At 45.9% G+C, this 25659-nt stretch overlaps 1 protein-coding gene and 1 pseudogene across 7 annotated transcripts in view; both read left to right on the forward strand.

The window, feature by feature from the left end:
- pcgf5b (polycomb group ring finger 5b) overlaps window positions 1–25659 on the forward strand; it is a 245589-nt gene that overhangs the window by 61910 nt on the left and 158020 nt on the right. Inside the window, exons 1-2 of one of the 7 annotated variants that reach the window (XM_070876941.1) lie at window positions 11183–11266; window positions 14453–14800. In XM_070876941.1, the coding sequence (XP_070733042.1) occupies window positions 14689–14800 (112 nt within the window). In that variant the 5' untranslated portion in view covers window positions 11183–11266; window positions 14453–14688. Of the gene's footprint in view, window positions 1–11182; window positions 11267–12433; window positions 12973–13083; window positions 13536–13833; window positions 13853–14452; window positions 14801–25659 lie in introns of those variants that run through there. The other 6 variants (XM_070876938.1, XM_070876940.1, XM_070876939.1 and 3 more) reach the window with 6 other exon arrangements.
- LOC139260520 (U2 spliceosomal RNA) lies at window positions 7005–7235 on the forward strand (annotated as a pseudogene).

Raw genomic sequence — 25659 nt, forward strand, 5'->3', positions numbered from 1 at the left:
CACTAAACAGTATCCCATCAGTCCACATGCCATCGTGGGAATCTTACCGGTTATTCAGCAATTGGAGAAACAAGGGGTGCTTATTAAAACGCATAGCTCCTCCAATAGCCCCGTGTGGCCGGTACAGAAATCTAATGAGACTTGGCATTTGACCGTCGATTATAGGAAAGCTAACCAGTGTATTGATCAAAAGGCTCCTTTGGTCGCAGATCCCTCCACCATTTTTAATGTCCTCAAACTGGAACATGAATATTTCTCGGTTATAGATATGGCCAACGGATTTTGGTCGGTGCCTCTGGCATCGGAGGTTCGACAGTGGTTTGCTTTCACGGTCCAAGGACAACAGTATACTTGGACCCAGTTACCGCAGGGTTTCCACAACAGCCCTACGGTATTCCACATGGCTTTACAAAGCCATTTGCGAGAATTACCTCCCCTGTCATCCACAGTCATCCAATATGTAGACGATATCCTGCTAACTTCAAACACGGAAGACCAGCATGAACAAGATTTATGAGCTTTACTGGACCACCTTCGGCTGAAAGGACATAAAGCCAGCATCGACAAAGCACAAATATCCCAAGAAGAGGTTGTATACCTGGGACAAAAGATTTCACAAGGAAAGAGAGAACTTACCCAGGATAGAACTGCAGCCATTCGGGCTGCCAAAAACCCCACCACTATTCAGGAACTAAGGTCCTTTTTGGGATTGTGTAACTTTAACAGAAATTGGATTGACTCCTTCACACAGCTTGCTCAGCCACTGAATGATATTTTAAAGGGGAAACGTGCCTCTAAAGAAGCTATCACGCTCCCTAAGGAACAGCAAGAGGCCTTCCTAAGTTTGAAAAAGGCTTTGTGTTCGACACCGGCTCTGGGAATCCCCGACAGTGGTAAGCCATTTACCCTGTTTGTCCATGAGAAAGAAGGCTATATGACAGCTATACTGACACAAGAACATGGGGATTGGCAAAGACCTATTGGCTATTATTCGGCAAAACTGGATGTGGTAGCCCTCGGATGGGGAAGTTGCCTAAGGGCCATGGAAGCTACATGTCGAGCGGTAATGATCACTGCGGGTCTAGTCCTCGACAAAAAGCTGATTGTCAAGTGTCCTCACACTGTACATGCTTTGCTGTCTATGAATAGAATGTCTCAGGTGACGGCAGTTAGATGGACCCGCTGGACAGCAGTTTTGGAAGCTCCTAATCTCCATATCGTCCGGGCCAGCCCAGTTAATCCCGCAACTATGCTCCCGATGTCAGAATCGAGGGAGCAAGAGGGGGGAGAATGTGAAGAGCATGACTGCGTGGAGATTTTAAAAGAAACAGAAGAAGCAGCCTTAGCAGCAGAGGAGCCTCTGCACAACCCAGACCTCATCCTGTTTACAGATGGTTCCTCCTTTGTTGACAATGGTACCAGAAAAGCAGGATGGGCAGTTACAACCTTATATGAGGTAGTGGCAAAAGGATGTTTACCCTCAGGAACGTCAGCACAACAGGCCGAGTTACGGGCCCTGTCAGAAGCATGTCGAATAGCAGAAGGACAGACAGCTAATATCTACACAGATTCGCGTTATGCTTTTGGAGTCGTTCACGACTTAGGTCTGTTATGACGGAAAAGATGCCGCCTCACAGGGCGTTCCTTGAGAAGAACCAGCACAGGTGTGCAGATTGAAAGCACTCAGGACTCTGAACGAGACCTTCAAACAATGCAAGGCGAGTGCTCCCGAGAGGAAAAATGGACATGGATTGAGGCAGGAATTAAGCTATGTGAAGATGGTGTTTGGAGACAAAGAGTTACCGACAAGCCAGTCGCGCACAAGCGCTTATGCCTTTTTTAGCCCAACAGATCCACTCGTGGGGACACTTGGCCTCACAACAGATGACGGCACGGTTCCAGAAAAGCTGGTGGGGTCGGGGATTTAAAAAACATGCCCAGCTGATAACAGACCGCTGTGTGGTCTGCCAGAAAAATAATTCTGGACCCATCACGGTAATGCCCCAACTGAGGCCCCCTGCCCCTGTTGGACCATTCCAGCATCTGCAGGTTGATTATATATCTCTCCCTCCATGCCAAGGATACACTAACATTCTTGTCATGGTCGACAGATTCTCTAGATGGGTAGAAGCTGTCCCAACGAAAAGAGCCACAGTCAATCACACTGCAAAGGTCTTGTGTAAGGATTACATTCCCCGATGGGGAGTCCAGAGTAGCATTGACTCAGATCAGGGAACACACTTCACAGGTGCTGTCTGCCAAGAAATCTGTAGGTGACTGAACATTACGTGGGATTTACACTGTCCTTATCATCCACAATCATCAGGACAAGGAGAACAAATGAATCGAACTCTGCGAAAATGTATAAATTTACTGTATTACTGGTTGTAGGTATTCTAGGCATAGTCCTACTTCTTACTAGCCGACCCTCTGCACCAGAGGGAAATAGTAGAGTAGCAAGGGAATTACATGTAAATACCTTTTTTATATATGTCATACATTTATGCCAAACAAGGTAACATTTCTAGTTGTTGGGTGTGTGCGCATATTCCTATTCACTCAAAGGGAGGGATTCTCTTGAGGCCAGTTCCCTTGAATATCTCGGAAATGGCTCAGTGGATAATTAATCAAAACAAAACAGGCAATGCGTTTCAGGATACGGAAAACTGGGCACATAAATGGAAGTCAGCAGGTTACAATCTGACTACCTTTGAAGGGGGATACCAACCATGCTACAATAATTCCAAACGGCCCCCATTTTTTGTGATCACTAATACAACGGGAATAGGAAGACCGGGGGAATCGGTCTGTCTGATTAGAAACATCAAAGGAGGCCAAAATATGGGGTATAGTAACTGCCCCCGGAATTATAATATAATCAAGCCACGGAACTGTCCAAACTGGGCCAATGTGAGAATTTTTAACGTAACGGGGATTCTGAATAAAACAGATGGAAAAGCCTGGACAGGCCCCGGAGTGTTGCTGACAAAGAAACAGCTAACATTCATTGCCTATAATGGCACCTATTGGGTGTGTGGCCACAAGGCCTACCCTTGGCTGCCCCAGAATTGGATGGGATCCTGTTATTTAGCCTACATTGTGCCTTATATGTATCATATAAAGTCACTGTCGGAACATTTACACCGTCCTAAGAGAGCTATCACAGAAACAGAGAGGTCCTTTGCCATCCTGATCCCCGGGTATGGGACCGCCAGACTGGCAAGGGAATCCATTAACATGGCATCCGTTGTGGAACGGGTAGCCAATGATACCTCAGAGGCCCTAGTTAAAATCAATGCAGAAATGGTAGCAATCCGCACAGTAGCCCTACAGAATAGACTGGCCCTTGATTACATCCTGGCTGAAAAGGGAGGTACTTGCGTCCTACTCGGAACTGAGTGTTGCACATATATCCCAGATAGCTCCGAAGAAATTACCCACTTAGCGGAGCATATCCAAAAGGAGGTAGAAAAACTTAAACAACCCCCATCATTCACTTTGTGGAGTGGAGACACTGAATGGCTAGGTTCAATAGGAACTTCATTGGTGGAAGGTTTAATTCTATTTGTTGTAATTATTTTACTTTTATATTGTTTGTTTATGTTGATTAAATGTTGTTGCGACCAGGCGGCTGTAGCTGCTGTCCCACAGGTGAGACACCTTGCAGGTCCCAGCAGACCGTCTGTACGTGGCACAGGGGTATGTTATGCTTAAGGGAAGGTTGTTTACTGGTTGAACTAAGATATTGATTTGGATTAAATTGGAATAAGGTTAATTAACCTACTAAAACCAGACTTCCATTGTGGCCACGATGGAACTCGGGTTGGTGTAAATTTGTGTGGAAGCTACTAGTCCGGACATGTGGCAAAACACATCAACAAATTTTAGAAGGAAACTCTATTAACATGTATGAAATTATTTTGTAGAATGTTTAACCAGTGATACCTGATATTTTATGATTCAGTTTGTGAAAGAATCAAAGGGGGGATTGATAGAGAATTCAAACAGGCTGCATTTAGACAGGCTGTGAAAATTCACAGACACCAAGTCAGAGATGCTACGTGAGTGGGAGCATGTTGCATTAAGTCATCAATCAACTTGACATTTTAGGACCTTGGGTAGCGAGCCAATTAAAAGGTTAAAAGACTATTAATTGAGCCAATAAGGTCAAAAAGGCGAGTTCTTTTCTGCAAATTGATCCAGGTATAAGTACAGCCATTTTGACCATGTGGTCTCAGAAGGACAAAGACCTGGCTTAAAGCCAAGAGCTTTTTACTGCGACCAAAATAAAGTGACATTAAAACCACAATCGGAGCTCGTATTTCATTGGAAATTAAGAGATCTAACAACAACAGATGCTAGCTAGCTTATTGACCTGCAGTTTCCTGGGCTGTCCCAATGCCTCTTTGTAAAAGTGTTACATTAGCTACTTCAAATCCTCAGCCATTACTCCCATTTCTAATGATTCCCTAAAGGCAGTGAGCCTAGTTGCAAAACTACAACTCGATATTAGATACTCAGTTACTTACTGATTTTCCAAGTTATTAAAAAGAAAAATATAAAGACTTCGATTTATATAGCGCCTTTCACAACCACCGGATGTCAAAAAGCGCTTTACAGCCAATGGAGTACTTTTGGAGTGTAGTCACTGTTCTAATGTAGGAAATGCGACAGGCAATTCGCACATAAGCAAACTCCCACAAACAGCAATAATGACCAGATAATCTGTTTTTGTTATGTTGATTTAGGGACAAATATTTGCCAGGACACTGGGTATAACTCCCCTATTCTTCTTCGAAACAATGCAAAGGGATCTTTTACGTCCACTTGGGAGAGCAAATGGGGCCTCGGTTTAACATCTCATCCGAAAGACGGCACCTCCGACAGTGCAGTGCTTCCTCAGCATTGCACTGGAGAGTCAGCCTAGATTTTTGTGCTTAAGTCCCTGGAGTGGGGCTTGAACCCACAACCTTCTGACTTAGAGGCCGCATTAAAGTGGCCATATAATTTTATGCTATCCTAATTACCAGGTTGACATTTATTTATATGCTATCCTTGTGATACCGTAATTGATTTCAATCCTCAGTTACAAAGGTAATGATACAATTGAAATATAGTGCAGCTGCAAAGTTGATGTAATAATTATAAAAGGTAACATTAACATCACATTGCTGTTTGTGGGAGTTTGCTTCTGTACAAATTGGCTGCTGCATTTCCTACATTACAACAGTGACTACACTCCAAAAGTACTTCCTTGGCTGTAAAGCATTTTGAGACATCTGGTGGTCGTGAAAGGCGCTATATAAATCGAAGATCAGGACCTCAAATCTGGCACCAAGCTTATGGTCTACAGGGCTGTAGTGATACCCGCCCTCCTATATGATGCACTTGGTGACACCTGGGAGTCCCTGGCCAAAGCCCGCCCTAAAGGGAGGAAGTGCATCTGGGAGGGCGCTGAGCACCTTGAGTCTCATCGCCGAGAGCATGCAGAAATCAAGCGTAGGCAGCAGAAAGAGCGTGCGGCAAATCAGTCCCACCCTCCATTACCCTCTACGACTATCTGTCCCACCTGTGACAGGGACTGTGGTTCTCGTATTGGACTGTTCAGCCACCTAAGGACTCATTTTAAGAGTGGAAGCAAGTCTTCCTCGATTCCGAGGGACGGCCTATGATGATAACGATGATGTATGGCTCAGAGACGTGGACCATATACCTCAAATCGCTGGAGAAATACCACCAACAATGTCAGCGCAAGATCCTGCAAATCCCCTGGGAGGACAGACGCACCAACGTCAGTGTTCTTGATCAGGCCAACATCGTCAGCATTGAAGCACTGACCACACTCGAACAACTCCGTTGGGCGGACCACATTGTTCGCATGCCTGACACGAGTCTCCCAAAGCAAGCGCTTTACTCGGAACTCCTACACGGCAAGCGAGCCCCAGATGGGCAGAGGAAACATTTCAAGGACATCTTCAAAGCCTCCTTGATAAAGTGCAATATCCCCACCGACACTTGGGAGTCCTTGGCCAAAGACCACCCTAAGTTGAGGAAGAGCATCCGGGAGGGCGCTGAACACCTCGAGTCTCGTTGCCGAGAGCATGCAGAAAAGACGCGCAGGCAGTGGAAGGAGCATGCGGCAAACCAGACTCCCCACCCAACGACTGTCTGTCCCACCTGTGACAGAGACTGCAATTCCTGTATTGGACTGTTCAGTCACCTGAGAACTCACTTTTAGAGTGGAAGCAAGTCTTCCTCGATTTTGAGAGACTGCCTATGATGAAGAGTTAACAATTATGTTCTTTTTATCATTCTCGGGCTGTGGCCTTCACTGGCAAGGCCAGCATTTATTGCCCATTCCTAATTGCACTTGAGAAGGCAGTGATGGGCCTTCTTCTTGAACCGTTGCAGTCCATGTGGTGAAGATGTTCCCACAATGCTGTTAGGGCCCCAGCTATTCACAATCTATATCAATGATTTGGATGAGGGGACCAGATGTAATATATCCAAGTTTGCTGATACACAGCCAGGTGGAAATGTAAGTTGTGAGGAAGATGCAAAGAGACTTCAAGGGAATATAGTCAGGCTAAGTGAGTGGGCAAGAACATGGCAAATGGAATATAATGTGGAGAAATGTGAAGTTATCCACTCTGGTAGGAAAAATAGAAAAGACGAGTATTTTTTAAATGGTGAGAGATTGGGAAATGTTGGTGTTCAGAGGGACCTGGGAGTCCTTGTACATGAATCACTGAAAGTTAACATGCAGGTACAGCAAGCAATTAAGAAAGCAAATGGTATGTTGGACTTTATTACAGGAGGATTTGAGTATAAGAGTAAAGACGTTTTACTGCAATTATATAGGGACCTGGGGAGACCACACCTGGAGTATTGTGTACAGTTTTAGTCTCCTTATCTAAGGAAGGATATACTTGCCATTGAGGGAGTGCAAGGGTCACCAGACTGATTCCTGGGATGGGGGATTGTCCTATGAGGTGTGATTGAGTAAACTAGGCCTTTTGGCTAAGATCAAGTGTAGTACCGTTTCTGACCAGCCACCATGACCTCCGGGTGGTTTCTCCCTGGTCAGAAAGGTATATGCTTGCATTTTTGGAAACAGGAGGTGGGTGGGGAGGTTTGACCCATCCACCTCCACGGAGGTGTGTGGGGGACCTGACCCATCCACCTCCATGGCACGAACCTGGTATTGCAGTACTTCCAGGAACGGTGCAGTGGCTCTAGGCCTTTTGGCTAAGAGCATTGGCGCAGAGTGATCCTTGGCATGTGCAAGGTGACCTCTGGCGTTTGTGATTTGACAAAGAATTGGAACGATTGGCTACGAATTTAAAAAAAAAACTAGGCCTATATTCTCTAGAGTTTAGAAGAATGATAAGCGACCGCATTGAAACATACAAAATTATTACAGGGCTTAACAGGGTAGATGCAGGATGTTTCCTCTGGCTGAGGAGTCTAGAACCAGGGGCTACAGTCTCAGAATAAGGGGTCGGCTATTTAGTACTGAGATGAGGAAAATATTCTTCACTCAGAGAGTGATAAATCTTTGGAATTCTCTACCCCAGAAGGCTGTGGAGGGTCAGTCTTTGAGTATATGTAAGCAGAGATCGATAGATTTTTAAGGGAATCAAGGGATATGGGAATAGTGTAGGAAAGTGGAGTTGAGGTAGAAGATCAGCCATAATCTCATTGACTGGCGGAGCATGCTCGAGGGGTGGAATGGCCTACTCCTGCTTCTAATTCTTATGTTCTTATGTAAAGAGTTCCAGGATTTTGACCCAGCAACAATGAAGGGATGGCAATATATGTCTAAGTCAGGCTAATGTGTGATTTAGAGTTAATTTCCCATGTACTTGCTGCCCTTGTCCTTCGAGGTGATGGAGGTCACAGGTTTTGGAGGTGCTGTGGCAAGTTGCTGCAGTAGATAAAAGGTAGATAGTACACACTGCAGCCACAGGAGGCTAGTGGTGGAGGGGATGGATGTTTAGGCTAGTGTTAAGGTGTTGAACAAGCAGACTGCTCTGTCCTGGATAGTGTTGAGTTTCTTGAGTGTTGATGCATCTGTACTCATCCAAGCAAGTGGATAATATTCCATCAGACTCCTGATTTGTGCCAAGTGGATAATGAAGAGGCTTTGGAGAGTTCGGAGATGGGCTACTTGCCACAGAATATAGCCTCTGACCTGCTCTAATAGTCATGGCAAGTATGTAGCTGGTCAAGTTGAGATTCTTATTAATGGTGACCTCGAGGATAAGAACATAAGAACATAAGAAATAGGAGCAGGAGTAGACCATAAGGTCCTTTGAGCCTGCTCCGCCATTCAATACGATCATGGCTGATCCAATCATGGACTCAGCTCCACTTCCCTGCCCGCTCCCCATAACCCCTTATTCCCTTATCGTTTAAGAAACTGTCTATTTCCGTCTTACATTTATTTAATATCCCAGCTTCCATAGCTCTCTGATGCAGCGAATTCCACAGATCCACAACTTTCTGAGAGAAGAAATTTCTCCTTGTCTCAGTTCTAAATGGACGGCCCCTTATTTTAAGACCATGCCCTCTAGTTCTAGTCTCCTCCACCAGCGGAAACATCCTCTCTGCATCCACCTTGTCAAGCCCCCTCATAATCTTATACTTTTCCGAAAGATCACCTCTCATTCTTCTGAATTCCAATGAGTAGAGGCCCAAGCTCATCAACCTTTCCTCATAAGTCAACACCATCATCCCTGGGATCAACCAAGTGAACCTTCTCTGAACTGCCTCCAAAGCAAGTATATCCTTTCGTAAATATGGAAACCAAAACTGCACACAGTATTCCAGGTATGACCTCACCAATACCCTGTATAGCTGTAGCAAGGCTTCCTGCTTTTATACTCCATCCCCTTTGCAATAAAGGCCAAGATTTCATTGGCCTTCCTGATCTCTTGCTGTACCTGCATACTAACCTTTTATGTTGCATGCACAAGTACCCTCAGGTCCCGCTGTACTGCAGCACTTTGCAATCTTTCTCCATTTAAATAATAACTTGCTCTTTGATTTTTTTTCTGCCAAAGTGCATGATCTCACTTTGATTTCCAACATTATACTCCATCTGCCAAATTCTTACCCACTCACTTAGCCTGTCTATGTCCTCCTGCAGCCTTTTTATGTCCTCCTCACACATTGCCCTTCCTCCCATCTTTGTATCATCAGCAAACTTGGCTACGTTACACTCAGTCCCCTCTTCCAAGTCGTTAATGTAGATTGTAAATAGTTGGGGTCCCAGCACTGATCCCTGCGGCACCCCACTGGTTACTGATTGCCAACCAGAGAATGAACCATTTATTCTGACTCTTTGTTTTCTGTTTGTCATAATGTTGATATAAAAACAGTAAATGCTGGAAATCTCAGCGGATTAGGCAGCATCTGTAGAGAGAAAAACAGAGTTAACGTTTCAGGTCGCCGACCCTTCGTCAGAAGTTTATTTCAGATTCCAGCATCTGCAGTATTTTACTTTTGTCCAGGATGTTGATGATAGGAGACTGACGACGGTAATGCAAAGATGAGGCACTTAAACTCTTTCTTGTTGGAGATGGTCATTGCCTGGCACTTGTATGGCATGAATGTTACTTGCCACTTATCAACCCAAGCCTGGATGTTGTCCAGGTCTTGCTGCATGCAGGAATGGACTGCTACATTATCCGAGGAATTTTGAATGGAGCTGAATGCTGTTCAATCATCAGCGAACAGCCCCACTTCTGACCTTATGATGGAGGGAAGGTCATTGATGAAGTAGATGAAGATGGTTGGGCCGAGGACGCTACCCTGAGGAACTCCTGTCACAATGTCCTGGGGCTGAGATGATTGTCCTCCAGCAACCACAAACATCTTCCTTTGTGCCAGGTATGAACCCAGCAACAGGAGTTTTCCCACTTTCTCACCTCACCTCTAGAATTCATATGAGGTCTGGAGCCAAGTGGTCCTCACGGACCTAAACTGAACAACAGGTTATTGGTAAGTTTTGCTTGATAGGACCGTTGACAACTCCTTCCATCATTTTGCTGATATTAGGAGTGGGGTGATAGGTGATAATGGTCAGATTGAATTTATCTTGCTTTTTTTCTGGGCATACCTGGGCAATTTTTCACATTGTCGGGTAGCTGCCAGTATTATAGCTGTACTGGAACAGCTTATCTGGGGTTCAGCTAATTCTGGAGCACAGGTCTGCAGCGCTAAAGATGAAATGTTGTCAGGGCCCATAGCCTTTATTGTGTCCTGTGCACTCAGCCATTCATGTGGAGTGAATCAAAGTGACTGAAGACTGGCATCCATGATGGCGGGGACCAATGTTCCCCACAACATTTTTTTTGTACCCGGTCCCTTTAAATTTGCTGCGTGGTATCTTTCAGCGCAACAGCGCGTGAGCCTGAGACTTCCCGATTGATGCATGGCCGCGAACCTTCGGGGGAACATTGGTGGGGATCTCACCACCATGAGGTTAAGAAGGATCATTTATTCATCATTTCTGACTGAAGATGGTTACAAATGCTTCAGCCTTGTCTCTTCCAAGTCACATTACCTTGGTCACGATAATTTTATGACATTTCCACAAATTATTAAATTGATAATCTGGTTATTTTATTTCCCGTTAAAGGTGATGGCCTAATTAAATTATATGAAATTTCAGGTTATTATGGGGATGATGTAATGATATGAATTGATGATTACCATGTTATGATGCAATTGTCTGAATTCCAGGTTAGCAGGGCAATGGTGTCATTACTGATCTGACGTCATTACTGAGATATTACTGATCTGACGTCATTACTGAGATATTACTGAGCTGACGTCATTACTGAGATGTCATTACTGAGCTGACGTCATTACTGAGATATTACTGATCTGACGTCATTACTGAGATGTCATTACTGAGCTGATGTCATTACTGAGATATTACTGATCTGACGTCATTACTGAGATGTCATTACTGAGCTGACGTCATTACTGAGATACTACTGAGCTGACGTCATTACTGAGCTTGACGTTAGGAATTTCGCGTCAATTACGTCATTGCCCGGAGAGCGGGTTGCCAGGGCGATGACGTCATGTGTTGTGCGGGTTGCTAAGGGGGCGACGTCATGTGTTGTGCGGGTTGCTAGGGCGATGATGTCATGCCGGACCCCTGCCGTTGCCATGCTGAAGATGTCACAGAGGCCCGGGCCTTTGAATGTGTTGAGTGGTGTCCGAGCGCAGGCCAGTAGAGCCGGGCCCTCAGGTACAGTACGGTCAGCGCGCACCTGGGGCCCGGGCTCCCGCCCGCGGCCTCCTTCTGTCTGTCAGCCCGCCCACACACCCACACACACACACACACACACACACACCTCCACAGGGCCGGGCCGGGCCGGGGGAGGGGGAGGGAGAGGGACACACACACACACACACTCCCAGCGGCAGCGGGCCTGGCCGACAACTTTGTGACAGGACACAGCGGGAGCGGCGTGTGTGGGGAGGGGAGAGCCGGCCCCCACCCACCCCCGGGCCCGGTCCCGGTCCCGGTCCGCGGGCAGGCGGGGGTTCTAGGTCCCGCTCTCAGTCCCGGGGACGGGGAGGGGGAGGGGGAGGGGAACCGGAGCGGATTGGATTCAAAGCGAGCGCCCTAGTTTGCGACCAATGAGCGCGGCCTGGGCTGTGTGTGTGTGTGTGCAATGCCCAGGCGCTGCGTAAACAAGCGCGCAACGCCGCCCGCCCGCCCTCCCTCGCAGCATTTCCGTGTTTTCACCACATTACACACACACAGAGAGAGAGGGAGGAGAGAGGAGAGAGAGAGTGAGTCAAGTGCTCAGTGCCACTCACCCACAGGGCACAACTTGGCCCTCCTCACCATTTATTGTTTGATTGTTGAGGGGCACATTCCGGGGGGGTTGGGGGGGCGTGATTCACACAACAATGTGTGTGTTTAAAAACTCTAGCCCTCTTGTAATCACTATGGCCTCTTGAGAACATTCTTTTATACACACATATATATATATATAAGGTAAGAAACGCAGTCGCCAAAAAAAAAAATGAAGTGAGGAGGAGGGAGGGAGAGGCAAACCCCCCCGGTGTGCGATGTGCCTCAGTGCCCTGCCCTCCAGCATTGTAAAGTTTGGCCATCCTCTGTCAGCATCAAGTTGCCCAGGCACCCGCCGAGCGACCTTGCCTTTGCTGGCAGTGCAGCAGCCCCCCCCACCCCCCCCTTTTTAAGTTCAGGGTTGCCCGGCATGTTGTGAAATAAATGATGCGCCACAAAAACTGTGTTGGAAACTTCCACCGGGGCTTTTTTTTTCTCTCTCTCTCCTCCTCCTCCTCCTCCTCCATAGCTAGACAGAGATTGTGTCGAGAGGCGGCTTTTAATGCTAAGGCTTGAGGCATCCCAGTGACTCTGTCGCCACCCCCCCCGGGGTCGGACCCGACTGTCCGAAGTGCAAAGCCACTTTCACAGTTTTAATTTTCACAGTGCTCGGAGCGGACCTGTTTTTTTTTTTCTTTCCTTTTCCTCCCCCCGCCGCCTTCCCCTTCCCCTTCCTCCCTCCCTCTTCATGCAGGCTGACGCAAATGGTGACGCTGGTGGCTTCCTGATGAGAGACAGAGACACACACATACACATACACACACACACACTTGCTCGCTTGGACAGCAGCAGCAGCGGGCTTTCGCTTTCCACCACCCCCCCCCCATTGCCTCTCGCCAGCCAGCTGCATCATGCGGCGCAGTTGGGCTGCTTTAAAATTTCCCAGCGAGGGATTGCCTCCAGCAATCGGTCCGTCTCCAGTGCGAGAGGCAAGTGTGGTGAGCTGAGTTTGTTGTTTGTGGGTAAACTGTACTCTAGCCATCCCAGGGATAGAATCCAGTGCGTAGTATGTCAGCTGGTTTATTTAGCTGTATCTGTACAGAGGGACAGCACTGCCTGGACTGTAGAGTGCAATTGGAGCAGCAGCTTAAGTAAGTGCAGTGTGCTCCACACTAGATCCACGCACACACCTGCGCACACAATACTACAGCACACACACACACACACACACACCACACAAGCCACTCAAACTGACAGGGCTCCACGTGTTCGGCTTTCAGTCTACCCATCACTTTACTGCTCGGCAAAGAAGGCTTAGAGCGCCTCTTTGCACACCCAGCCTACCCGATTGGTGGCCAGCAAATGCGATACGGCCTACTTTTACACAAGGCTGCGTTTTTACACCCCTTCGCTGTGCGACGATGCACAAGTAGCATTCATGCGAGGGATTTATGTGTGGTGTCTAGAAGTTGTGGGGCAGCAGCGGGTAAACGGCATTTTGTGGCGACAGAGAATACAGTGGATTCCACCAGTCTCTACACAGGAATTGAAAGTTTCAAAACGCAGAGTCATGGCTGAAATTCTAAAAATCACCCCATCAGAATTGTAACAAAAAATTCTGAATTTTGGAAGTCCAGAGAAATAATTTAAGCATTTACTCCCAAACTTACAGTATTTTTATGCTATATGTGTCACATTTACATGCTTTATATTAGTAAGTAAAACGTATTTGTTTCTTAAAATAACCAAGTTGAATTTAAAGGAGCAATGTCATGTGGTAAATTATTGAACCAAAGGATGGTTAAATTTGCAATCATTTACTTTTGTGATGTACTAACTTTTTTTTCTTTGTACAAAATCCCTAAAACTGAAAGATGTAAACTGCATTGGAACAGTTCGTGATGCTGCCTTGCATACTTGCCCTGGTAACCAAAATGACTGATTTGGTGGCTTCACAGCATGATGTTCTGGCTTTACCATGAGTTAAGCCTGGCTGAAAGTTCCCTAACTCATTACAAATCCTTTTACTTGGTATTTTGATTATTATTTTCATTATTTTATTTCACATTGTTTGGTAGATCATTTATGGAAGGTACTTTATTCCTACAAATATATTTTTTTAATTTTGAAAGTGAATGGTAATGTAAAATTATGATTCATCATTAAGACCAAAAATAAGCACAATTTACTATAATATAAACCTTTCACTAAAGTGTTCACTACATAAAATTGGAGCATTCTTTTGTTTGGCCATTATTTCTGTTGGTGGCAATAGCTAAACATTAATACGCAGTATTTTTAAAATTAGCAATAATGAGCTAAAAGATGTGTCATATGACTTAGACTTGTCATGTGCCAAAGTAGAGACTGATATGGCAATACCCCATAATGCACATTTTGCAGTTAATTATTGGTATTCGATCAGTAGTTTGGAAGTAATCATGAGATATATAATGTATAACATATTAATTTATATTTTAAAATGTCAGTTGTATCAGGAACAAGTAAAACGCCCAAAGAAATATTCTGAATGAGTAAATTAGTTTTACAGCACTGTGATAGCCAATCACTGCATTGTTTTTCAAGTATGATTTAACAGATAGTTAACATCTTTATCTTGTAATGCTGTAGGTTTGGGACACTTTGTACAACTCAGAAGAAGGGAAAAGCATAACCTTGATCCTTGACTAAAGGACCATGTGCTCCTGGAGAAGTTGATTTGCTTCAAATTTGTTCCAACAAATTTCTCCGACAGATGCCTGGAGAAGTACAGCTGTGCCGTGCAGCACAGCAAGTCCTTTAAACGTAGAGCCACCTGTCAACTCTGGCCTGATTTTCCTGTTCTTTTACTATTACCTTGTCCAACAATGGCTACACAAAGGAAATACCTAGTGAGAGAATTTAACGCCTTCATCACTTGTTACATCTGCAAGGGCTATCTTATCAAGCCAACTACAGTGACTGAGTGTCTACACACTTGTAAGTAATGCTGCAAGAATCATGGTATATGTTTACGAATAATAGTCCGGGAGTATTGGATCAGACCTGTTTACAATTCACCGTCAATTCTTGCATATAACAAAATATGAAAATACCATGTCGAAAGCTATGCTTACTGGAATATTGTGACAGTAAACACTTAGAAAATACTTAAAAACAACACAGTTGGTGGCCGTATATGGAGACAGTTTCTTACAGCAACAGCCGATTCTCAACGTATTTAAAACTGATGCTGCTTTCTGTTTATAGAATGGGATGAGTCTATTTCCATCATGGATGCCTAGTTAATGAGCTTTTACTATATTGTGCTAATTCATCTTGTTACCAGAAAAACCAAGCACTCAATTGGTAGTTTTTGGGTAGCAATATTTAAGGAACACTGCTTACCACCTCTCATCAAGCGTATTCTAAGAACTCCTTTGCTCGCTTCCACTTAGCCATGTATTCCAAGATCTTCATCTGGGTGTGCACATTGGCTATCACTGGATTTGAGCTCTCTCATCACTATTTCTCCACATCTCCCAGCCCTGCTATGCCCTCTCTCCCCCAGCATCTGCCTTCCATGCCCTTTTACACTTTCTCTCCATATTTTCAGCAACATTCCCTCTCACCCCATTCAACATTACATCCCAACTGGCATTATCTCCTGCTGAAGTCCCAGGCTTGAGTTTCCCCCTGGATGACTCGCTACTTATCCCTTGGTATTCTTTGTAACATCCATTACACCTGCTGCTGACTCTTTCAGAACCGATATCTCAGCTGCCTCATCCTCTATTCTTGGTGACCATGCTGCTTATTTTGCATCTTGGAGATTAACCTCTTTAACATTCTCGTCATCCCTATTGCCTCTTCACAGCACCTCGCCTCTCTGACCCTGTACATGGAGCATTATCCACTGCTCTGCTCCATCGCTCTCCAGAGCACTCATTTCCCTGTTTTAAAAAAAAAGGCCCTTGTCATCCACTAACTTGTTGAGGATAAATCTATTGATATCTTGGCCTGACGGAAACCTAGCTCATGGACGGTGACTCATTTCACCCCTTACTGAAGCTATTCCGTCCTGTTACACCTTCCATCCATGTCTTGCCCAAACTGCTGTGTTTGGCTCTCATTGCCAAGTCCCACCTTGCCCTCTCCCACTATTCCTCTGGCATCTTTTCCTCATTTCAGCACCTTACCCTTTTCCATCCCTGCTACCTCTCAGCCAAAATCCTCATCGTCTACAGCCCTTTCAAGTTAAATGATCTCCCTGAACCTCTGTACTGAGTGACAACTCATTCTCGGTGATTTTAACCCACACCTAAATTCCTCTTGTCCCCTCTATTCTGATTTTTCTGCACTTCTTCTCTCGCTGAACCTTACCCACATCTCTGGCCATTCATTTGACCTTGCCAGCTCTGTGGTCTTGATCACTGAAACTGTCTCTAAGCACCTCCTTGCCTCTCTTACCATCCGTCACCTCACTTACTTCAAATCCTACTAGTCTGACCCTCTGCCTGTGAAGAAAACTCTCCTCCAGCTCCCTCACCAACAAGCTCTCAAACTCCCCTCCTTCCTCCATGCCCCGACATCTGGTCATCTTTTGAGTCGTCACGCACCCTCTCCCTGACACTTGTCATTCAACAATTTCTCTGCCATCTCCAAGCTTACCTCTTTCACGAGACCCATCCGCTGCTTCTTCTATCACTTTCCTTGATGTTATAGTTATCTTTCTTGGCCTTCATGCTTGTCGACATTGTTAACAGCTTCCTCTACTCCGACATTGTGCCTCTCCCTTTCAAAACTATGGTCCTGACCTACCTCTTCAAAAAGCCTTTGCCACTTTCTACATTTTCCTTCAAAATGTATGCTCACTTGTAAATAAGGGTCTTGCCATCCATGACCTTATTGTGGACGATCAAATTGACATTATAGCATTGCCAGAGTCATGGTTGAGGGGCAATGATATCTTTTCCCTTAATGAAATTTGCCCACCTGGCTATACATTCTATCATATTCCACGCACAAACCGCTGCAGTGGTGGGTCTAGCCCTTGTATCTAAATCACACCTTGATCTGTCTCCTTATTTCCCCGGCAACTTCTCCTTCTAGCATCTCACCTTATTCCACCCATCACATCTCTTTAAAATCCTTATTCTGTACTGCCCACCCAAATACCACACCAATTTTCTCATTGAGAGATCTTCTCTTTCCTCCCTCTGCACCGAGTGACTTATCATCCTCGGTGGCGTCAACCTTAACCGCCACTCTTGTTGTTCCCTCTCCTCTGAATTCACTGCTCTCCTTTCCTCCCTTAATCTCCCCCTTCATGTCAAATCCCCCGCCCATATACACGGTCACCCTCTCAATCTTATCGTCTCACGTGGCCTCGCTGACTTCTCTGTAACCATTATCGATAAGGCAATCTCCGACCATTTCCTTATCACTCTCTACCCATATTCCTCTTCCCCCTCTGAAACCCACTTCTGTTCATATCCGTCCCTGGAAAAAAAAAACTCCCTCAAGTCCCTCACTTTCTAATTCGCAACTACCTAGCCTTTGGCCGATAATTCTTCATGTCATCTCTGCAGCTACTAACTTACTAAATCACACCCTCTCCTCCACTTTTGATGCTTCTGTCCTCACTAAAATCATTACACTCTCTCACCTTAGTTGTCCCCTCAGTAAACCCCTCATCTCCATTCCCTTAACTCCAAGGGACACAGACTTGAAAGTCTTTGGTGGACAACTGGTCTAATCATCCATCACCAGATTTGACTCCATCATATAAAGCGCTATGAGGTACAGCTCTCCGTCACTAAAACCATCCACTATTCTAAGACCATTCAGGACGTCAAAAATAACACCAGGCTTCTCTTCTCCACTGACAGCCTTCTGAAAACAACGTTCTCTACCTCCTCCTGCCTCACCTTCACAACAATAAATGTGAAGAGCTCGTGGACTTTTTTGTTAAAAACATCCATTCAACTGCTTCTGCTTTCAATTCCCTCCCTTCCCCTAGCCCACCAGATGTTCCTCTCTGTTTTCCCCCTGCCCTGACCCTAAATTTGCATATTTAATTTCTCTCCTGTCTCTCCTCTTGCCCTTTCAAAGCTTATCTTGTCAATGAGACTGACCTGCTGCTCTCTCGACCCTATTCCTACTAAATTACTAACCACCCAGCTTTCCTTCCTAGCTCCCATTTTAACGGATATTGTTAAGGGTTTTCTCTCCGGTATTGTCCCCTTTTCCTTCAAATCTGCCGTTATCACCCCTCTCCTCAAAAATCCAACCCATGGTCCCTGCGTCCTTGTAAACCACTGCCGCATCTTCAACTTCGCTTTCCTCTTCAAAGTTCTTGAATGTGTTGTTGCCTCCCAAATCCGTGACAATCTTTCCCAGAACTTCTTGTTTGAATCCGTCTAATCAGGCCTGTGCCACAGTACCGAAACTGCTCTTACCAAGGTCACAAGTGACATCCTAATTATCTGTGACGAAGGTAATCTATCCCTTCCCATTCTTCTGGACTTGTCTACAGCCTTTGAGATGGTTGACCACAAAATTCTGCTCCAACACCGCTGCACTGTTGTCCAGCTGGATGGGACTGTACTCGCCTGGATTTATTCCTATTTTTCCAGATGTAACAATAGAATCACTTGCAATGGTTTCTCTTCTGATCCTGCACTGTCACCTCTGGTGTCCCCCCCAAGAATCTATCCTTGGCCCCCTCCTATTTCTAATCTACCTGCTGCCCCTCGGTGACATCATCCAGCAACGCAATGTGAGATTACACATGTGCGCTGATAATACCCAGCTCGACCTCTCCTCCATCTCTCTCGAACCCTCCACCATCTTTATAGTATCAGACTGCTTGTCCGAAAGCCAGCACTGGGTCAGCAGAAGTTTCCTCCAATTAAATATCAGGAAGACTGAAGCCATTGTCTTCGGTTCATGCCACAAATTCCGTTCCCTTTCCACTGATTCGATCTCTCTCCCCAGCAACTGTCTAAGGCTGATCAAGTCTCTTCGCAATCTTGGTGCCCTATTTGATCACAAATTGAGCTTCCTCCTTCATATCTGTTTTATCACTTTCCACCTTCGTAATATCCCCCGGCTCCACCCTTACCTCAACTTATCTGCTGCTATGCCTTTATCACCTCTAAACATGACTATTTCAATGCACGCTTGGCCGGCCTCCCTAGTTCTACTCTCCATAAACTTGAGGTCATCCAAAACTCTGTCACCCGTGTGCTATCTTGCACCAAATCCCGCTCACTCATCTCCCCTGTGCTCGCTGACCTACATTGGCACCCACTTAAGCAACACCTCGATTTTAAAATTCTAATCCATGTTTTCAAATCCCTCCATGGCCTCACCCCTCCTTATCTCTGTAATCTCCTCCAGCCCGATAATCCCCTAGACCTTTGTACTCTGCCTATTCTAGCCTTTTGAACCACCCGATTTTAAATGCTCCACCATTGGCGGCCGTGCCTTCAGCTGCCTAGGTTCGAAGCTCTGGAATTCTCTCCCTAAATCTCTCTGCTTCTCCAATTCTTTTTCCTCCTTTAAGACGCTCATAACCTACCTCTTCGACTAAGCTTTTGGTCGTCTGCCCTAACATTTTCTTATATGGCTTGGTGTCAAATGTTTTATTGTTGATAACACTCCCATGAAGCATTTTGGGACGTTTTATTACGTTAAAGGCGCTATATAAATGTAAGTTGTTGTTGCTACCCCTCTTAACTTAAACTTTTCCTCTCCACGGTCCTTGAATGCATTGTCCCCTTCTACCTCCATGTCTATTTCTCTGCACCGTATCAAAATCCTACCATTCAGTTTCTGTCCTGGTAAAAGCACGGAGACTGCCCTGGTCAAAGTCATCATTGGTATCCTTTGTGACTGCAACTGCAGTATAGAAACATAGAAAATAAGTGCAGGAGTAGGCCATTCGGCCCTTCGAGCCTGCGCCGCCATTCAATAAGATCATGGTTGATCATTCCCTCAGTACCCCTTTCCTGCTTTCTCTCCATACCCCTTGATCCCCTGAGCCGTAAGGGCCATATCTAACTCCCTCTTGAATATATCCAATGAACTGGCATCAACAACTCTCTGCGGCAAGTTTCTCCTCATCTCAGTCCTAAATGGCCTACCTCTTATCCCAAGACTATGTCCCCTGGTTCTGGACTTCCCAAACATCAAGAACATTCTTCCTGCATCTAACCTGTCCAGTCCCGTCAGAATCTTATATGTTTCTATGAGATCCCCTCTCATCCTTCTAAACACCAGTGAATAAAGGCCCAGTTGATCCAGTCTCTCCTCATATGACAGCCCAGCCATCCCTGGAATCAGTCTGGTGAACCTTCGCTGCACTCCCTCAATAGCAAGAACGTCCTTCCTCAGATTAGGAGACCAAAACTGAACACAATATTCCAGGTGAGGCCTCACTAAGGCCCTGTACAACTGCAGTAAGACCTCCCTGCTCCTATATTCAAATTCCCTAGCTATGAAGGCCAACATACCATTTGCCTGCTGTACTTGCATGCCCACTTTCAGTGACTGATGAACCATGACACCCAGATCTCGTTGCACCTCCCCTTTTTCTAGTCTGCCGCCATTCAGATAATATTCTGCCTTCGTGTTTTTGTCCCCAAAATGGATAACCTCACGTTTATCCACATTATACTGCATCTGCCATGTATTTGCCCACTCACCTAATCTGTCCAAGTCATCCTGCAGCCTCTTAGCGTCCTCCTCACAGTTCACACCGCCACCCAGTTTAGTGTCATCCGCAAACTTGGAGATATTACACTCTATTCCTTCATCCAAATCGTTAATGTATATTGTAAAGAGCTGGGGTCCCAGCACTGAGCCCTGCGGCACCCCACTAGTCACTGCCTGCCATTCTGAAAAGGACCCTTTTATCCCAACTCTCTGCTTCCTGTCTGCCAACCAATACTCTATCCACATCAGTACATTACCCCCAATACCATGCGCTTTGATTTTGTACACCAATCTCTTGTGCAGGACCTTGTCAAAAGCCTTTTGAAAGTCCAAATACACCACATCCACTGGTTCTCCCTTGTCCACTCTACTAGTTACATCCTCAAAAAATTCCAGAAGATTCGTCAAGCATGATTTCCCTTTCATAAATCCATGCTGACTTGGTCCGATCCTGTCACTGCTTTCCAAATGGGCTGCTATTTCATCCTTAATGATTGATTCCAACATTTTCCCCACTACTGATGTCAGGCTAACCGGTCTATAATTACCCACTTTCTCTCTCCTTCCTTTTTTCAAAAGTGGCGTTACATTAGCTACCCTCCAGTCCATAGGAACTGATCCAGAGTCGATAGATTGTTGGAAAATGATCACCAATGCATCCACTATTTCTAGGGCCACTTCCTTAAGTACTCTGGGATGCAGACTATCCGGACCCGGGGATTTATCGGCCTTTAATCCCATCAATTTCCCTAACACAATTTCCTGCCTAATAAGGATATCTTTCAGTTCCTCATTCTCACTCGACCCACTGTCCCCTTGTACATTCGGAAGGTTATTTGTATCTTCCTTTGTGAAGACAGAACCAAAGTATTGGTTAATTGGTCTGCCATTTCTTTGTTCCCCATTATAAATTCATCTGAATCCGATTGCAAGGGACCTACGTATGTCTTTACTAATCTTTTTCTCTTCACATATCTATAGAAGCTTTTGCAGTCAGTTTTTATGTTCCCTGCAAGCTTCCTCTCGTACTCTATTTTCCCCTTCTTAATTAAACCCTTAGTCATAGAAACATAGACATAGAAACATAGAAACATAGAAAATAGGTGTAGGCCATTCGGCCCTTCTAGCCTGCACCGCCATTCAATGAGTTCATGGCTGAACATGCAACTTCAGTACCCCATTCCTGCTTTCTCATCATACCCCTTGATTCCCCTAGTAGTAAGGACTTCATCTAACTCCTTTTTGAATATATTTGGTGAATTGGCCTCAACAACTTTCTGTGGTAGAGAATTCCACAGGTTCACCACTCTCTGGGTGAAGAAATTCCTCCTCATCTCGGTCCTAAATGGCTTCCCCCTTATCCTTAGACTGTGTCCCCTGGTTCTGGACTTCCCCAACATTGGGAACATTCTTCCTGCATCTAACCTGTCTAACCCCGTCAGAATTTTAAACGTTTCTATGAGGTCCCCTCTCATTCTTCTGAACTCCAGTGAATACAAGCCCAGTTGATCCAGTCTTTCTTGATAGGTCAGTCCCGCCATCCCGGGAATCAGTCTGGTGAACCTTCGCTGCACTCCCTCAATAGCAAGAATGTCCTTCCTCAGGTTAGGAGACCAAAACTGTACTCCTCTGTTGAATTCTAAATTTCTCCCAGTCCTCAGGTTTGTTGCTTTTTCTAGCCAATTTATATGCCTCTTCCTTGGTTTTAACACTATCCTTAATTTCCCTTGTTAGCCATAGTTGAGCCACCCTCCCAGTTTTATTTTTACTCCAGACAGGGATGTACAATTGCTGAAGTTCATCCATGTGATCTTTAAATGTTTGCCATTGCTTATCCACCGTCAACCCTTTCAGTATCCTCTGCCAGTCTATTCTAGCCAATTCACACCTCATATCGTCGAAGTTACCTTTCCTTAAGTTCAGGACCCTAGGTTCCGAATTAACTTTGTCACTCTCCATCTTAATAAGGAATTCTACCATATTATGGTCACTTTTCCCCAAAGGGCCTCGCACAACAAGGTTGCTAATTAGTCCCTTCTCATTACACATCACCCAGTCTAGGATGGCCAGCTCCCTGGTTGGTTCCTCGACATATTGGTCTAGAAAACCATCCCTAATACACTCCAGGAAATCCTCCTCCACCGCATTGCTACCAGTTCGGTTAGTCCAATCAATGTGTAGACTAAAGTCGACTATGATTACTGCTGTACCTTTATTGCACACATCCCTTATTTCTTGTTTGATGCTGTCCCCAACCTCACTACTACTATTTGGTGGTCTATACACAACTCACACTAGCGTTTTCTGCCCTTTGGAATTCCGCAGCTCCACCCATACCGATTCCACATCATCCTTCCTTACAATTGCATTGATTTCCTCTTTAACCAGCAACGCCACCCCGCCTCCTTTTTCTTTCTGTCTATCCTTCTTAAATGCTGAATACCCTTGGATGTTGAGTTCCCAGCCTTGGTCACCCTGGAGCCATGTCTCCGTGATGCCAATCACATCGTATCCGTTAACTGCTATTTGCGCAGTTAATTCATCCACCTTATTCCGAATACTCCTCACATTGAGACACAGAGCCTTCAGGCTTGTCTTTTTAACACACTTTGCCCCTTTTGAATCTTGCTGTAATGTGGCTTTTTTGTTTTTTGCCTTGGGTTTCTCTGCCCTCCACTTTTACTATTCTCCTTTCTATCTTTTGCTTCTGCCCCCCCTTCTATTTCCCCCTGTCTCCCTGCATAGGTTCCCATCCCCCTGCCATATTAATTTAACTCCTCCCCAACAACACGAGCAAACACTCCCCCTAGGACATTGGTTCCGATACTGCCCAGGTGCAGACCATCCGGTTTGTACTGGTCCCACCTCCCCCAGAACCGGTTCCAATGTCCCAGGAATTTGAAACCCTCCCTTCTGCAACATTTCCCAAGCCACGTATTCATCTGCGCTATCCTGTGATTCCTACTCTGACTAGCACGTAGCACTGGTAGCAATCCTGAGATTACTACTTTTGAGGTCCTACTTTTTAATTTAACTCCTAGCTCCCTAAATTCGTCTCGTAAGACTTCATCATGTTTTTTACCTATATCGTTGGTACCTATATGCATCACGACAACTGGCTGTTCACCCTCCCTTTTCAGAATGTCCTGCACCCGCTCCGAGACATCCTTGACCCTTGCACCAGGGAGGCAACATACCATCCTGGAGTCTCGGTTGAGGCCGCAGAAACGCCTATCTATTCCCCTTACAATTGAATCCCCTATCACTATTGCTCTCCCACTTTTATTCCTGCCCTCCTGTGCAGCAGAGCCAGCCACGGTGCCATGAACTTGGCTGCTGCTGCTCTCCCCTGATGAGTTATCCCCTCAACAGTACCCAAAGCGGTGTATCTGTTTTGCAGAGGGATGACCGCAGGGGATCCCTGCACTGCTCTTCCTGTTGGTCTTCCATTCCCCATCTGGCTGTGGACCCTTTACCTGTGGCAAGACCAACTCACTAAACGTGCTATTCACATCATTCTCAGCATCATGGATGCTCCAGAGTGAATTCACCCGCAGCTCCAGCTCCGCAATGCGGTCCGTCAGGAGCTGGAGGCAGACACACTTCCCGCACATGTAGTTGTCAGGGACACCGGAAGTGTCCCTGAGTTCCCACATGGTACAGGAGGAGCATAACACATGTCCGAGCTTTCCTGCCAATACTTAACCCTTAGATACACTTAAATTTGCAACAACAATGCTAAAAGTTAATTACTGATATATATAAGGACGGGAGAGTGGAGAGCACCAGTTCCAACTGTCACAGGACAGAGAGTGGAGAGCACCAGTTCCAACTGTCGCAGGACGGGAGAGTGGGAGCACCAGTTCCAACTGTCTCAGGACGGGAGAGTGGAGAGCACTAGTTCCCACTGTCACAGGACAGAGAGTGGAGAGCACCAGTTCCAACTGTCACAGGAGAGAGAGTGGAGAGCACCAGTTTCCACTGTCTCAGGAGAGAGAGTGGAGAGCACCAGTTCCCACTGTCACAGGAGAGAGAGTGGAGAGCACCAGTTCCCACTGTCACAGGACAGAGAGTGGAGAGCACCAGTTCCCACTGTCACAGGACAGGAGAGTGGAGAGCACCAGTTGCAACTGTCACAGGAGAGGAGAGAGAGTGGAGAGCACCAGTTCCCACTGTCACAGGACAGAGAGTGGAGAGCACCAGTTCCCACTGTCACAGGACGGGAGAGTGGAGAGCACCAGTTCCAACTGTCACAGGACAGGAGAAAGAGTGGAGAGCACCAGTTCCAAATGTCACAGGAGAGAGAGTGGAGAGCACCAGTTCCAACTGTTGCAGGAGAGAGAATGGAGAGCACCAGTTCCAACTGTTGCAGGAGAGAGAGTGGAGAGCACCAGTTCCCACTGTCACAGGACAGAGAGTGGAGAGCACCAGTTCCCACTGTCACAGGACGGGAGAGTGGAGAGCACCAGTTCCCACTGTCACAGGACGGGAGAGTGGAGAGCACCAGTTCCCACTGTCACAGGACGGGAGAGTGGAGAGCACCAGTTCCAACTGTCACAGGAGAGAGAGTGGAGAGCACAAGTATGTTCTCCCTTCCTGTCCTACTTGACCTCTCTGCAGTGCTCAACATGTCTGCCACAATCATTCTTCTTCCTCTGCCTCTCCTTTTTAGTTCCACTCTTAACCTGTCTTAACAGAGCCAATGCATTGCCAGCAATGGTATCTCCTCCTGCCAACCCCCCCCCCCACTCCCCACATTGTTATCTCTGGAGTTCACAAAGATCATCCTTGGCTACATGTCCTTTTGGTGTCAGGTCAGCTTCCATATATGTGGATGACACATGCCCCAACTCTTCTTCACTTGCCTTGTCCCATCTGTATTCTTAGACTGCCGTCATAAGATAGCCAGAATTGCCTTCAGCTGTACATTATGAGAGCCAAAGTAATTGAACTTGATCCCCACCAGAAACTTTGCTTATTTGACAATGATGCCAACATCCTCCCTGGCTGAACCAGATTGTGACCAACTTCAGGGCCTTGTATGACCCTAAGCTGAGCTTCAAACTCCTCATGCTATCCGTCATAAGCCAGCTGAATTCCATGGTTACAAGATTGCTCATGTCTGCCTCACCGCCACC

The sequence above is a fragment of the Pristiophorus japonicus genome, chromosome 3, assembly GCF_044704955.1.
Source record: "Pristiophorus japonicus isolate sPriJap1 chromosome 3, sPriJap1.hap1, whole genome shotgun sequence".
Lineage (NCBI taxonomy): Eukaryota > Metazoa > Chordata > Chondrichthyes > Pristiophoridae > Pristiophorus > Pristiophorus japonicus.